This window comes from Capricornis sumatraensis, chromosome 14 (assembly GCF_032405125.1).
Source record: "Capricornis sumatraensis isolate serow.1 chromosome 14, serow.2, whole genome shotgun sequence".
NCBI classification, from domain to species: Eukaryota; Metazoa; Chordata; class Mammalia; order Artiodactyla; family Bovidae; genus Capricornis; species Capricornis sumatraensis.
In genome coordinates this window covers 31,142,961-31,159,803 of record NC_091082.1, presented here as the reverse complement: position 1 = coordinate 31,159,803, position 16,843 = coordinate 31,142,961, and the positions used below count along the sequence as shown (strand labels likewise).

At 40.7% G+C, this 16,843-nt stretch overlaps 1 protein-coding gene across 1 annotated transcript in view; it reads right to left on the bottom strand.

The window, feature by feature from the left end:
• IARS2 (isoleucyl-tRNA synthetase 2, mitochondrial) overlaps positions 1 to 16,843 on the bottom strand; it is a 48,886-nt gene that overhangs the window by 4,538 nt on the left and 27,505 nt on the right. The window contains exons 13-21 of the mRNA XM_068986585.1: positions 15,226 to 15,328; positions 14,495 to 14,588; positions 8,886 to 8,994; positions 7,810 to 7,912; positions 6,057 to 6,182; positions 5,312 to 5,443; positions 4,389 to 4,495; positions 3,090 to 3,235; positions 1,775 to 1,965 (exon numbers count right to left, since the gene is read on the bottom strand). Coding sequence (XP_068842686.1) covers positions 1,775 to 1,965; positions 3,090 to 3,235; positions 4,389 to 4,495; positions 5,312 to 5,443; positions 6,057 to 6,182; positions 7,810 to 7,912; positions 8,886 to 8,994; positions 14,495 to 14,588; positions 15,226 to 15,328 — 1,111 coding nt within the window. The remainder of the gene's footprint in view (positions 1 to 1,774; positions 1,966 to 3,089; positions 3,236 to 4,388; positions 4,496 to 5,311; positions 5,444 to 6,056; positions 6,183 to 7,809; positions 7,913 to 8,885; positions 8,995 to 14,494; positions 14,589 to 15,225; positions 15,329 to 16,843) is intronic.

Here is a 16,843-nt window from a genome sequence, read left to right as displayed (position 1 = left end):
GAGATACCAAGGGAACATTTCATGCAAAGATGGGCTCGATAAAGGACAGAAATGGTATGGACCTAACAGAAGCAGAAGATATTAAGAGGTGGCAAGAATACACAGAAGAACTGTACTAAAAAGATCTTCACGACCCAGATAATCACAATGGTGAGATCACTCACCTAGAGCCAGACATCCTGGAATGTGAAGTCAAGTGGGCCTTAGAAAGCATCAGTACGAACAAAGCTAGTGGAGGTGATGGAATTCCAGTTGAGCTATTTGAAATCCTGAAAGATGATGCTGTGAAAGTGCTCCACTCAATATGCCAGCAAATTTGGAAAACTCAGCAGTGGCCACAGGACTAGAAAAGGTCAGTTTTCATTCCAATAAAAAGAAAGGCAATGCAAAAGAATTCTCAAACTACCACACAATTGCACTCATCTCACACGCTAGTAAAGTAATGCTCAAAATTCTCCAAGCCAGGTTTCAGCAATACGTGAACCGTGAACTCCCTGACGTTCAAGCTGGTTTTAGAAAAGGCAGAGGAACCAGATATCAAATTGCCAACATCCACTGGATCATGGAAAAAGCAAGAGAGTTCCAGAAAAACATCTATTTCTGCTTTATTCACTATGCCAAAGCCTTTGACTGTGTGCATCACAATAAACTGTGGAACATTCTGAAAGAGATAGGAATACCAGACCACCTGACCTGCCTCTTGAGAAACCTATACGCAGGTCAGGAAGCAACAATTAGAACTGGACATGTAACTACAGACTGGTTCCAAACAGGAAAAGGAGTACGTCAAGGCTGTATATTGTCACCCTGCTCATTTAACTTATATGCAGAGTACATCATGAGAAACGCTGGGCTGGAAGAAGCACAAGCTGGAATCAAGATTGCCGGGAGAAACATCAATAACCTCAGATATGCAGATGATACCACCCTTATGGCAGAAAGTGTAGAGGAGCTAAAAAGCCTCTTGATGAAAGTGAAAGAGGAGAGCGAAAAAGTTGGCTTAAAGCTCAACAATCAGAAAATGAAGATCATGGCATCTGGTCCCATCACTTCATGGCAAATAGATGGGGAAACACTGGAAAAAGTGTCAGACTTTATTTTTGGGGGCTCCAACATCACTGCAGATGGTGACTGCAGCCATGAAATTAAAAGACACTTATTCCTGGGAAGGAAAGTTATGACCATCCTAGATAGCACATTAAAAAGCAGAGACATTACTTTGCCAACAAAGGTCTGTCTAGTCAAGGCTATGGTTTTTCCAGTGGTCACGTATGGATCTGAGAGTTGGACTGTGAAGAAAGCTGAGCATCGAAGAATTAACGCTTTTGAACTGTGGTGTTGGAGAAGACTCTTGAGTCCCTTGGACTGCAAGGAGATCCAACCAGTCCATCCTAAAGGAGATCAGTCCTGGGTGTTCTTCGGAAGGAATGATGCTGAAGCTGAGACTCCAATACTTTGGCCACCTCATGCAAAGAGTTGACTCATTGGAAAAGACCCTGATGCTGGGAGGGATTGGGGGCAGGAGGAGAAGGGAACGACAGAGGATGAGATGGCTGGATGGCATCGCCGACTCTATGGACATGAGTTTGGGTAAACTCCAGGAGTTGGTGATGGACAGGGAGGCCTGGCGTGCTGTGATTCATTGGGTCGCAAAGAGTCAGACACGACTGAGCGACTGAACTGAACTGATTTACATCGACATCTTCTGAAAACAGATTTTACGTGGAGCACTTTGATATGAACACCATTTCAAAAGGAACAAACTGTGACTCACCTCCATGATCTCAAAAAGCAGCCCAGGCTCGATCACAATGATCACCTCATACTCAGCTGCATTTTTGCCAGGAATGCTTCCAAGAAATGAATCTCTCATTGCACACGCACTTTCTATGGCTTCTTCCAGTCCAGGTTTCTTCCAGATAGAACTGGTTTTAATCCACCCAGTACGAAAAACACTTTTGGGTTCTTAAAGAAAAAAAAGTTAAACCAATTTATATATATATTTAAACTGTATATAAAACTCAAACCACCACACATTACTATTCATGGGAAATAAGGGTTGTTATTTGTGGTTAATATTTAGGATGCTTGTTGTTCAGTTGCTACACCATGTCTTACTCTTTGCAACCTCATAGACGGCATCGTGCCAGGCTTCCCTGTCCTTCACCAACTCCTGGAGCTTGCTCAAACTCATGTCCATTGAGTCGGTGATGCCATCCAACCATCTCATCCTCTGCCGTCCCCTTCCCTACTGCCTTCCATCTTTCCCAGCATCAGGGTGTTTTCCAATGAGTCAGTTCTTTACATTGGGTGGCCAAAATATTGGAGTTTCAGCTTCAGCATCAGTCCTTCCAATGAATAGTCAGGGCTGATTGCCTTTAGGATTGATTGGTTTGATCTCCTTGCAGCCCAAGGGACTCTCAACAGTCTTCTCTAACACCACAGTTCAAAACCATCAATTCTTCAGCGCTCAGCCTTCTTTATGGTCCAGGTCTCACATCCATACATGACTACTGGAAAGACCATAGCTTTGACTATATGACCTTTGTTGGCATCCTAAATGCTTTCCAAATATTTACACCAACATTTGGAAATGTAAAAAAGGGCAAGATTTACAGTAAGATCTCAAAAGATGCCTAGAAGAAACTAAAATAGAAATATCCCAATATTACAGTAGACGTCTCTGGGTTATATGTACATCATGAGTGACATCCTCACTGTAAAATTTCTAATTTTCTGTAAGTTTAATGTAATCAGAGAGAAAAAAAATTAGAAAAATATTAACTAGCAGGCACTATACTTTTAGTAAAACCTAAAATATATTTCTGACATTTAGAAAGGTATATAAGAAAAAATGATTTCTCAGTATAGTCAAGCTGCTAATATATTTCAGAAAGCATTTTAAAGTGGCTTGAAAGACATGCTGAAATTCATCCTACTTCTCTACACACAGAAGAGATGCAGAAACTACAGGTAATAATTACTGTATTAATAGATGAGTATGTGCCTCTTACTTGAAGCAGATAAAAGGAGAAGCTGCACCCTCAGCCAGGGTCTTTCTCACTCAGAGAAAAATCAGTATTTCTTACCTTTAATATAGGGTATGTGCTGGAATACCTCTTCAGCCAAGTGAGGAAGAATGGGAGCAAAAGAGCGAACCATTACATCCAAAATTTCAGCTAATGCAGTCTGACAAGAGTGTCGTTTGGGATCATCTGCATTTTCACAGTACAGCCTGGACAAGAACAACTTATTGAGCGGTTGACAACATGCCATACACAATCACTGCCAAGGTGGGACCGGCCTCAGGCTGAGCTTATTCTGATGGTGCCTAAGCCTATGGCTCTGTCTTCTAATTAAAGGATAAAATATTCCATCATTCAGCTCTTCTGACTAAATCCTCTATTCCACTTGACTCCTTCCAGGTGTGCTCACCTCCTCAAAAACTCAAAGCTATGCTATGTCCAATTCTGTTTTACAGATCGATAATAGCTAGAATCTAGACAACTTAGTGAAAGGAAAATGAGTAAGTCAGTTGATGGTATTTAAGATTCGAGTCCCCAATCCTACAGGCTGCCCTGGTGGCTCAGGTGGTAAAAGAATCTGCCTGCAATGCAGGAGACCCAGGTTTGATCCCTGGGTTGAGACGATCCTCTGGAGGAGGGCATGGCAACCCACTCCAGTATTCTTGCCTGGAGGGTCCCCATGGACAGAGGAACCTGGTGGGCTACAGTCCATGGGGTCACAAAGGGTAGGACACGACTGAGCGACTTAGCAGGCATGCAGGCACCCCACCCTTATGACCCTATCAGTACGTCAAGGGAAGGACTGGGATTTGTAATCCCAGTAGAAGGTCCCTTGAAGTGCTGATGAGTCGGGCTGGCACTTCACACTGGCTGAGTTACTACAGGAGCAAAACATGAAGACAGCATGCAGCCTGCCTCTAAAAGGGCATCACTGATGTTATATGATGTTATGATATTAATAATTACCGGAATATTTCTCCCGCCTGAAGGCCAGCAAACTCCTGAGAACAAGCACTGTGTTATGCCCTCACAGTCACAGCTACTACTTACTGAGGACTTGCTTTGTCAAACACAGCACTGAGTGTGCTATTTATATGGTATCTTTTCATTTCCACTTTCTGAGATAGGTATTATCATCATCATTTTATGAATAAAGAAACTGAGATTATAGGATAAGTTGCCCCAGCTCATCAAACTAGCAAGTAGCAGGATGAAACTGCCCAATCAGACTTGACTTAAGAATCCAACTTCTTAATAATGGCCCAGGTCCCCCACTGCTGGCCTCTGCTTTCCAACATTTGCCAAGCAGAGTAGATAGTCAAGCACTGTTTGTTAAGCATGTGAATATTCAGTCATACATACCTGTCTTTGATTATGCTGAAATAAAAATTGGAGAGTTCCCTGGTATAAAATGCTTGTAACAGCCGAACAACCTTTCCAAAGTCATACTGCTTATATGAATCATTAATCTAGGGAACAAAACCAAAATAAATTTGGAAGCTGGGGTAAGCAAATAAAAATGCAAGTCATCATGAGCAGAATATGTTCCTTTTCAAAAACACGTTTCAAAGGCAGACAAACACAAAACAGGAAAAATGCAAGAGCATTTAAGGATCTTTGAAATGTCATTTCTGGATATGAAAGGCTACTATCCTCAGAAAAAAAACAGAATAATTTACTCTGGACTCTACAAAAGAACAGGCATCAAATGAAAAGATCAAGTTTTAAGTGATGAAACGGCACTATTCTAAAACAGCAAAGGGTAAAAATTACCAATGTTCCCACATTGGTGCAAAAAAATAAATAAAACTGGGCAAAAGTCTATATGTACGACTCTGACTTAAGTGGAAGCAATTCCAATTTTGGAGAAAATACAAATTACTTGTGTTTATATATGAGAGCGTATTTTACAAGACACATAAGAACTGTCATTTCAGTTACTGCTATACTTTTGAGATGGGTATTTCTATACATCTACAGACAAATAAAAGTACATCTCAACTTTATTCCTGCTTATACATGGAGCTGATTTTCAGAGGAAAATGTGGTCTGAGGAGAAGCCTGGCCTACTTTTGCCACAAGGCACTACTCTCGTCTTTTTTGAGAAACCAGAAGAATTCTAAGACTTCATACCTAGTCAACCTAGCAACATGTGGGACTGATCAAGTATAACTTTCCTCAGTGCTTTAGTTACTGTTTCTAACAAAGTTGGTTCCACTCAACATGCAACCCAGATTTCAACACACAACTATGTTACCTCCAAAAGTGTCTTAATGCTCACTCACCTTGTTTGCCAAATCCTGCAGTAAGTGCAGCATGTACTGGTCTATGACATACATGCTGTTGACAGGGATGGAATCTGTTTCTGGGTTGAAACCAGCCACATTTCCCAAAAGAAAGCGGAGTGTATTCCTAAGCTATAAACATTGAGAAAAAGAAATATGCAGTCAAAAAAATATGAGTCCTTCAATTGTTACTGAAATTGTTTTATTTTTCTGTAATTTTTATCCAACTCATGTTACCTTCCTAATGGAATACTTTATTTTTATATCATTCCTTTTAAATAAGACTATTAAAGTGCAAAAAAACCCATCTCATTTCAAAAGCTCAGTTATAGAAACAACCATTGTAATATATTAAAAAAAACTGAGTTTTCTTTATATTTCTTTAAAATTTTAGGGCAAATCACCTGTCAGTGGCCCAGTTCATCAGTGTAGATGAGAACGGTGTGTAGGTAAAAATAAATGGAATAAATGTGAATGGTCATTGAGCACACAGAAAGCATATTAAAATTAGTGTAATTACATATCATAATATTAAAAAGGCAGTATATAAAAATGTTAACATTACCACTTATATTTCTAAACAAAAAAATTAACATACGTTATTTTTTAAAGCTCACAACATGTGCAGAACTCATTTTCATTCAGTTGTGCAAGTGCCAATAAAATGCGCCTCATTATTTTGACAAGGACTCAGTAAACTTTTCATTCAGGAATAGTAAGGAACAGAAAGAGGAGTGATCCTGACCTTGCTAATGTCATCTCTGGCAGCATTCAGTAAAGATGGACTAATTGTGACTTCAGTGAAGACGTTGGACTCGGCAACCCACCAGCGAAGCACATCAGCACCATAGGGGGGCTCTTTGCTGTGATCCTTTTCATTGAGGGGGAAAAAAAAACATACCAATAAATAAATAGCTTTTGATGACAATCTGGTGAACAGATGTTTTAGGTAAGACTCTTATTCTGAAATGCTTGAATACAACAGGATCATAAAATGTACCTGAACTGTAATGAAATAAGCTAACAATTTCAGAGATCAGGCTGCATCTAAAAACACAACGGAAGTGGAAAAAGGGGGAGTATGGCCTGCAGCCTGGTTCAATGTCTTCCCTGAGATATCTGTAAACAGCTACCATGGCAGGTGGGCAGTAAGAGTGCTGCCCTGGATGCCCCTGTGATGGGGCAGTGGCCGGGGGTGGAGGGCGAGGGGTGCTTTCTCCAGTATGCCTAAGGTACTCTGACCAAGAGATGTGATTACTGCACTCTAGGAGGGCAGTTAAAAGCCAACAGGGTTAAAGAACAGATAAGCAGTATCTTTTCTGAAAGCAACTCCAAAATAAACCAAATTACCAGCAACCCCAGATTTTATATTCTTTAATGACTTGCTTTAAAGTGTATAATTTCCAAGAATGAAAGTTGCTGTCTCATTTTTTTCTTATACTGTTTCTCAGTTCAGTCGCTCAGTCGTGTCTAACTCTGCAACCCCATGAATTGGAGCACGCCAGGCCTCCCTGTCCATCACCAACTCCCGAAGTTCACTCAGACTCACGTCCATCGAGTCGGTAATGCCATCCAGCCATCTCACCCTCTGTCGTCCCCTTCTCCTCCTGCCCCCAATCCCTCCCAGCATCAGAGTCTTTTCCAATGAGTCAACTCTTCTCATGAGGTGGCCAAAGTACTGGAGTTTCAGCTTCAGCATCATTCCTTCCAAAGAAATCCAAGGACTGATCTCCTTTAGAATGGACTGGTTGGATCTCCTTGCAGTCCAAGGGACTCTCAAGAGTCTTCTCCAACACCACAGTTCAAAAGCATCAATTCTTCAGCGCTCAGCTTTCTTCACAGTCCAACTCTCACATCCATACATGACCACAGGAAAAACCATAGCCTTGACTAGACGGACCTTTGTTGGCAAAGTAATGTCTCTGCTTTTTAATGTGCTATCTAGGATGGTCATAACTTTCCTTCCAAGGAGTAAGCGTCTTTTAATTTCATGGCTGCAGCCACCATCTGCAGTGATTTTGGAGCCCCGAAAAATAGTCTGACACTGTTTCCCCATCTATTTGCCATGAAGTGATGGGACCAGATGCCATGATCTTAGTTTTGTGAATGTTGAGCTTTAAGCCAACTTTTTCGCTCTCCTCTTTCACTTTCATCAAGAGGCTTTTTAGTTCCTCTTCACTTTTCTATTAACTGTAAAACCACAGTTTATAAAGTTTTAAAGTTCAGACAATTAAAAAAGGGATAGTGTGAACCTAACTGGAGATTCAGACCTGAAATAAGTAAAAAAAGCCACAACAATCCCAATCCTTCACATTTTCAAAAAAGTCACACAAAACTTAAAGAGTCTAGATCTAAAACATGGTAAGGCATTTGCTACGAGTGTAAAAATCAGTTTTGTGAGGTTTCTTTTTTACATTGAAGTAACTATATTAAGGGTCTTACTGCCAAATTAAGAGCCTTAAAACAAAAATAAAATGAGTTTTTAGGGAACCACTTACTTGTCCTCCATTGATGACAACATCAGGATCAATAACATTCCCAAGAGACTTGGACATCTTTTCTCCCTTTTCTCCAAGGGTAAATCCATGAACAACCACTGTCCTAAGAAGACAAATGAGCTACTATACTAATAAACACAATTATGATGGACATTTTGAAGATGACTTAGAGCTTAAAAAGAGTATCTTAGTTTGACACAAAAATAAAAAATTTTTCTTGACAGATTATGTATGAAAATTTTTCTTCAAAGTATAATTCTAAGCTGCTTATTTATCCTGGTTATTAAATACTAAGCTCTCTATACACAGAAAGTATTTTTATGTTTACATTCACTAAAAAATTATCTCCTGATCATCTAAATGTACTGATTTTGATCATTAAAACAAACCAAGAAAAAGTATGTCTTAAAAAAAATTATCACCACAAAATTATCTTTGTTCAAAAAGGCAATTTGAGAAATATACCTACTGTTCCATCGACTTTTAAAAGCATGTTATACTAGAAACATAAACATGCCAACTACTCTGAGAAGAGTTTTCATTGTGAGATGGCAAAAATCTTAAGCCATTTAAGAATCCTTCTGGGTAGAATCCACATATTTGAATAAGGAAAAGCTATTATCTGTAACTAAGTAAGAACCCTAAATTTAATAAAATTCACTGAACAAATGTTCCAGTTCATTAGCCACTTGTGGAAATTGCAAATATAAGGGTATCTGGTCAAGACTGTCCTTAGTCAAACTAGAATATCCTCTCTACATCTATCCGTGTCTACCACATTTAAAGGTCAAGCTCTCCATGGGTTTCTCTACTACGCCAGTCAGTGCCGGTTTTACTTCTGGGACTTATGATCTGTATCAGAGTGAAAGAACTTTTCTGTATTACTGTCTCCTTTGTGTATTTTTTTTTCTTATTATTTCAAACTTATTTCTCTCATGAGACTGAAGCCTGTAAACTAATTAAGGGCAGTGTTTTATCACATACATATTACTCAGCACATATTATTTCACACTGGCAAGTACTCAGCAGAAATACTCAAGGTATGCTCACTTGATTAGCTCAGGTGCAATACTTACTTAAAAGGTGACTTATTTCTTGCTGCCACACTTGTTAATAAAGAAGACTGAAACCAACCCCCAAGCTGGTCTTTTCCTTCCAAGTACAAATCTGCTCTTTGGTCAGTACCTCCAAAATAAATATGAAAACAAACAAAAACCAGAAACCTAAGTCATTAAAGTTAAAAAATGGAAATGAATACTTATTTAAATATTAAAAGTAATCATGTCACCTATTGCTTGTGTCATCCTCCACCCACTGGCCACACTACGCTCACCTCAGCTGTTACCTTCACTGTCAATTTATTAACCAAGATAAAGGAAATAAACTTCACAGTATGATCGTCCAAAAACAGACAGCTAAAATATTATCTAAATTAGGAACTAATTCATAATGACTGTCAATTATCAGTATTACCAGTTAAATCTTTAGTGAAAATAAACTACTATTTTTATTAATTCAACAGTTATTTACTGAGTATCTAATAACTTTACTGTTGTCATTTAATTCTCAGAGTAACTCTAGAAAGGAGTTTTTATAATCAACATTATTGTATCAAGGCTGAAGCAGCTAATGAACTTTGAAAAATACTTCAAAAGCACTATTTCATATATGGCATATGCTATTTTGAAATGCAGGATGTTACCCCAAACACAGTAGAAGGTAACTCTTTTTCCTGTTTATAACACTACTTAACCTACCTACCAACCTTATGGAGTGTTATCTGCTTACATTTTCAATATAATTTAGGAAAACAAAGTGCCTAAACTGGCCATATTTTCTCTTGAGTACAATATTAGAAACTATTTAATACTGTTGCTATTAAACATTACTACAACTGAACATTACTAAATAAAAATCATATTATATATTAACTTATATTTTATTATGAATTTTTATGTACATTTAGCTATAAAACAGAGTGAACATGAATTTATGAATATTTTACTTCTCAAATTTCCTAGGCGGAAAGAAAGGCCCAGATAGCGGAACACATTTACCTGCTAGGAATCACACTCATGTCCTTTCAATAATGAGGCCCACTACCAGAAGGGTACCCCAAGTAAAACCTGACTACGATCCTGCTCAGTCCCTTCAACAATGGTGAGCGGCGCATGCAAGGCATTTTTCCGCATTCCTTTGCTCCAGAAAGGAAACCGCCTCATCCCTGTAACCTCCCGGGACCTGTCTGTAAGCTCTCAGTGAGGACACTTTACCTCTCACCTTTCACTTAGCATCCTTGAAGGCATCTGCTCACATCTAAACGCACCCTTTGTGTGCCGGCTACTACTCCCTTCTGATCCCTGCCTAATCTCTCCTTCCTCTTTATCCACAGAGTCAAAAGCTCACCCCAACCACGGGCAAGTAGAAACTAGTCAGCTGTCTGTGGAGAGAGGGGAGAAAGCTGTGAGAAGGTAATGGAGTACTGAAGAATAAGTACGGAAAAGCAGGGTGCCCGAGTTCTACTCTGACACTAACCTGTGTGACCACAATTCAATCTCATGTCCTCTTCTGAAAAATGAGATCGGGTCAGGCTATTTCAGAGATGTCCACGCTTGGTTCTACAAACTCAGTACCTTGGGGCTGCCAAGGAGGTCAAAGAGAATGAGCTGACTGGGAGGAAGAAGAAAATTCCCACCTTTATTTATCTTATGTATTGTGGTTCTATATAAAACTTCATAGAAGACACTGGGTTCAATGATTTCCAGTGGCTGTTTCAGGTTTAAAATTATACTGTAGTAGGAGATGCACTAAGCGCAGGCAGCGGCGGCGGCGAGCCGGCGCACTAAGCGCGGCCGAGAGGAGCTACCCCACGTCCAAGGTCAGGGGCAGCGGCCTAGAGTGCCAGGCTGCGACGGCACACGAACAGCTGAGAGGAGACACCCCGGGTCCGAGGTCAGGGCGGCGGCCGGGAGGAGCTACCCCGCATCTGAGGTCAGGGGCGGCTGGGAGAAGCCACCTCGCGCCCGAGGCCAGGGGCGGTGACCCTGAGGAGCCACCCCGAGCCCGAGGCCAGGGCCGGCAGATGAGAGAAGCCTCCCACACCCGAGGCCAGGGCCGGCGGCCGGGAGGAGCAACCCGAGGAGCAGTGGCTGCGCAGGCACAGGAGGGCCTAGAGGAGCTATCCCACGTTGAAGGTCAGGAACGGCGGCGGTAAGGAGATACCCCTCGTCCAAGGTAAGGAGCAGCGGCTGTGCTTTGCTGGAGCAGCCGTGAAGAGATACCCCACGCCAAGGTAAGAGAAACCCACGTAAGATGGTAGGTGTTGCAAGAGGGCATCAGAGGGCAGACACACTGAAACCATACTCACAGAAAACTAGTCAATCTAATCACACTAGGACCACAGCCTTGTCTAACTCAATGAAACCGAGCCATGCCTGCGCGGTAACCCAAGACGGGTCATGGCGGAAAGGCCTGACAGAACGTGGTCCACTGGAGAAGGGAATGGCAAGCCACTTCAGTATTCTTGCCTTGAGAACCCATGAATAGCATGAAAAGGCAAAATGATAGGATACCAAAAGAGGAACTCCCCAGGTCATTAGGTGCCCAATATGCTACTGGAGATCAGTGGAGAAATAACTCCAGAAAGAATGAAGGGATGGAGCCAAAGCAAAAACAATACCCAGCTGTGGGTGTGACTGGTGATAGAAGCAAGGTCCGATGCTGTAAAGAGCAATATTGCATAGGAACCTGGAATGTCAGGTCCATGAATTAAGGCAAATTGGAAGTGGTCAAACAGAAGATGGCAAGAGTGAATGTCGACATTCTAGGAATCAGCAAACTAAAATGGATTGGAATGGGTGAATTTAACTCAGATGACCATTATATCTACTACTGCGGGCAGGCATCCCTCAGAAGAAATGGAGTAGCCATCAGGAGTAGCCATCATGGTCAACAAAAGAGTCCGAAATGCAGTACTTGGATGCAATCTCAAGAACGACAGAATGATCTCTGTTCGTCTCAAGGCAAACCATTCAATATCACAGTTATCCAAGTCTATGCCCCAACGAGTAACACTGAAGAAACTGAAGTTGAACGGTTTTATGAAGACCTACAAGACCTTTTAGAACTAACACCCAAAAAAGATGTGCTTTTCATTATAGGGGACTGGAATGCAAAAGTAGGAAGTCAGGAAACACCTGGAGTAACAGGCAAATTTGGCCTTGGAATTTGGAATGAAGCAGGGCAAAGACTAATAGAGTTTTGCCAAGAAAATGCACTGCTCATAGCAAACACCCTCTTCCAACAACACAAAAGAAGACTGTAATGGACATCACCAGATGGTCAACACCTAAATCAGATTGATTATATTCTTTGCAGCCAAAGATGGAGAAGCTCTATACAGTCAACAAAAACAAGACCAGGAGCTGACTGTAGCTCAGATCATGAACTCCTTATTACCAAATTCAGACTCAAATCGAAGAAAGTAGGGAAAACCGCTAGACCATTCAGGTATGACCTAAATCAAATCCCTTATGATTATACAGTGGAAGTGAGAAATAGATTTAAGGGCCTAGATCTGATAGATAGAGTGCCTGATGAACTATGGAATGAGGTTCATGACACTGTACAGGAGACAGGGATCAAGACCATCCCCATGGAAAAGAAATGCAAAAAAGCAAAATGGCTGTCAGGGGAGGCCTTACAAATAGCTGTGAAAAGAAGAGAGGCGAAAAGCAAAGGAGAAAAGGAAAGATAAAAGCATCTGAATGCAGAGTTCCAAAGAATAGCAAGAAGAGATAAGAAAGCCTTCTTCAGCGATCAATGCAAAGAAATAGAGGAAAACAACAGAATGGGAAAGACTAGAGATCTCTTCAAGAAAATTAGAGATACCAAGGGAACATTTCATGCAAAGATGGGCTCGATAAAGGACAGAAATGGTATGGACCTAACAGAAGCAGAAGATATTAAGAAGAGGTGGCAAGGATACACAGAACTGTACAAAAAAGATCTTCATGACCCAGATAATCATGATGATGTGATCACTAATCTAGAGCCAGACATCTTGGAATGTGAAGTCAAGTGGGCCTTAGAAAGCATCAGTACGAACAAAGCTAGTGGAGGTGATGGAATTCCAATTGAGCTGTTTCAAATCCGGAAAGATGATGCTGTGAAAGTGCTCCACTCAATATGCCAGAAAATTTGGAAAACTCAGCAGTGGCCACAGGACTAGAAAAGGTCAGTATTCATTCCAATTCCAAAGAAAGGCAATGCAAAAGAATGCTCAAACTACCACACAACTGTACTCATCTCACATGCTAGTAAAGTAATGCTCAAAATTCTCCAAGCCAGGCTTCAGCAATACGTGAACCGTGAACTCCCTGACGTTCAAGCTGGTTTTAGAAAATGCAGAGGAACCAGAGATCAAATTGCCAACATCCGCTGGATCATGGAAAAAGCAAGAAAATTCCAGAAAAACATCTATTTCTGCTTTATTGACTATGCCAAAGCCTTTGACCGTGTGGATCACAATAAACTGTGGAAAATTCTGAAAGAGATGGGAACACCAGACCACCTGACTTGCCTCTTGAGAAATCTGTATGCAGGTCAGGAAGCAACAGTTAGAACTGGACATGGAACAACAGACTGGTTCCAAATAGGAAAAGGAGTACGTCAAGGCTGTATATTGTCACCCTGCTTATTTAACTTATATGCAGAGTATATCATGAGAAACGCTGGACGAAACACAAGCTGGAATCAAGATTCCAGGGAGAAACATCAATAACTTCAGATATGCAGATGATACCACCCTTATGGCAGAAAGTGAAGAGGAGCTTAAAAAGCCTCTTGATGAAAGTGAAAGAGGAGAGCGAAAAAGTTGGCTTAAAGCTCAACATTCAGAAAACGAAGATCATGGCATCCAGTCCCATCACTTCATGGGAAATAGATGGGGAAACAGTGAAAACAGTGTCAGACTTAATTTTTTGGGGCTCCAAAATCACTGCAGATGGTGATTGCAGCCATGAAATTAAAAGACACTTACTCCTTGTAAGAAAAGTTATGACCAACCTAGATAGTATATTCAAAAGCAGAGACATTACTTTGCCGACTAAGATCCGTCTAGTCAAGGCTATGGTTTTTCTTGTGGTCATGTATGGATGTGAGAGTTGGACTGTGAAGAAGGCTGAGCGCCGAAGAATTGATGCTTTTGAACTGTGGTGTTGGAGAAGACTTTTGAGGGTCCCTTGGACCGCAAGGAGATCCAACCAGTCCATTCTGAAGGAGATCAACCCTGGGATTTCTTTGGAAGGAATGATGCTAAAGCTGAAGCTCCAGTACTTTGGCCACCTCATGCGAAGAGCTGACTCATTGGAAAAGACTCTGATGCTGGGAGGGATTGGGGGCAGGAGGAGAAGGGGACGACAGAGGTAGAGATGGCTGGATGGCATCACCGACTCAATGGATGTGAGTCTGAGTGAACTCCGGGAGATGGTGATGGACAGGGAGGCCTGGTGTGCTGCGATTCATGGCATCGCAAAGAGTCGGACACGACTGCGCGACTGAACTAAGGAGATATACTTCCAAAAAAAGCAAAAAAAAAAAAAAAAGTTCTTGATTAGAGATTTCTTCTGATAGCATTAATTTTCAAAACTGCCTGACAGGCAATAGACCTCTTGTTTTAGATTACCTGGAAGAACATTAGACCATGAAGTTCCACTATCAAACCAGATGTCCAAAATATCCGGACCTGGCACGTACTCCAAAGCATCAGGACCACCAACCTAATAAGATAACGTAAAAACATTTTAATTACACAAAGATCATGACACTTACAATTAATATCCCAAAAAAAGTCTTAAGAAAATGAAATACAACCATTAAATTCACATTTTACACTGACATTTCTTAAATATTTTGCCATTAGGGACAACTACTTCACTACTTCATCTACATGTAGAAGTGACTGTGGCCACCTACGCATGTATTAATACCCATGTATTAATGTAAACGTAAACTGTGTTCATTTTCTTGCGATTACCTTCCAGTTTGGATTTCTCCGTGTGCGATGCCATCAGGCAACTTGAACTCATGTCCTATGAAGTCCCTGATGCACCAGTGTTAGGCACTGTTCTCCCACAGTCACACGTGTCTCTACTCAGCCAGCAGAGCAGCTGCAGTCAATCCTGGCCCTCAGGGAGACAGCAAACCCCCTCAGCGTCTGCTGCTCCACAAACACCCAGCTTCTCTCGTGAATTCAAAATGTCTACTCTCAAACTGCTCTGGCTCCTAGTTTATGATGACTAAACTCATGAACTGGACATGTTAGTATCACTACTTTTTAACTCCCAGGAACCTCCCGTGTTGTCATTAAATCATGCGATACACACAAAGGCTGTTTAAGTACAAATGAAAAGGCACCTGAGATAAGACTTCTTTTGGAAGAAGTTGCTCCGGGGGAAGAGTCCACCAGATATCACTGCCATGTTCTTCCACTAGTTTAATAATATGCTCGACGGTTTGGCTATTTTCAGGGGGACAAAGCAAAACCGTTCAATTAATTACTGTGGTTAATACCAAACATTTAAAAAATTTAAAAGGAGTGATTTTTTTTTCCCTATCTGCAGGGTACTTTTCCCAATATGTAGGACATTTTTTCCTATCTTTCCCCCAAACTTTAGTGATATTATCTTCAATTATTTGATTACTTCATTCCTACTGTCATCTTAAATTCAATATAAATGAAATCACGTTGACATTGATCATAAGTAGCCCTTAAAAGAAAAAGGAAAAAAAAGTTTGTTTGTTTTTAAATAGGGATATCTCCCAATCCCTCTTTTTTGGTTACTAATTGCCCTGTTTCTATTTTCTATCCAAGTACCTGTATTGAAAACCTCCTAATTATCTACCTCCTCCAATTTCTGCTCAAATTAAGCCAATACATTCTGTCAGTTCCACCTTAAAATGGTATTCAAATTTGTTCTTTGTTCAGATACTATATTAGTCCAACCTCTCTGCCTCCTACCAGACTGGTGCAATGGTCTGACTTTTCCCCTATTCTTATTCCTTTACATGACACATCTAATTTAATTTACAGGATACATCTCTGCATTCCTAAAATTGCTTTTATCACACCAACCCTGTCTCAGAAACTTCCAGTGCCCCCTCACTGCTTATAGGACGGAATCCAAATTCATCTGCATAAGAGGCCATGCTGTACCAGAGCATGGGTTTTGGTAACAGATATCCAGGCTTATCTCCCAACTGCTACTTTTTATATACATGACACACACAAGTAATAAAACTTCTCTAAGTTTTGACTGTCCCTTCTGTTAAGACTAATAGTACAATTTTAATTCAAAAAGGTTTACTGAGTACTGCAACATCTTGGTCACTGTTCGAGGCACTAGAGTTACAGCAGTTATTAACAAGGCGGTAAGATTCCCATCTAGTGGAACTTGCATTTTAGTGACCCTGGATACTTTTGTCAGGATGACTGCAAACTAGAAGAGATAGTCCAGTAAAACTTAGTGCATGCCTAATACACAAAGCCAATAAATGCATATCAAATGCATACGGAGACTGATCATATCTTTGGGAAGATAAAGATACACAGTTATAAATCATCTGAAAATTAAATTCAGCGAAAATTTTACACTAAATTTTCTCACAGGAATAATATACTTTTAATTTATTATCACAGCTTTATGGACATTACAACTTCCCCAGCTGCTTTCCACCAAGTCAGAATATAGTCGTCAAGAAAACGGAGCATGTGTGGGGAAAATGGAACCCTCCTACACTGTTGGTAGGAAGATAAACTGGTGAAGCCACTATGGAAACAGTGCGAAGAGTCCTCAAAAAACTAAAAACAGAGCTGCCATATAATCCTGCAATCCCACTCCTGGGTACATAGCCAGAGAAAAGATACAGGTACCCTTATGTTCACAGAGCAATATTTACAGCAGCCAAGACAGGAAAGCAACCGAAATATCCATCAGCAGAAGAACAGAGAGAGAAAATCCGGTGTGTACACACA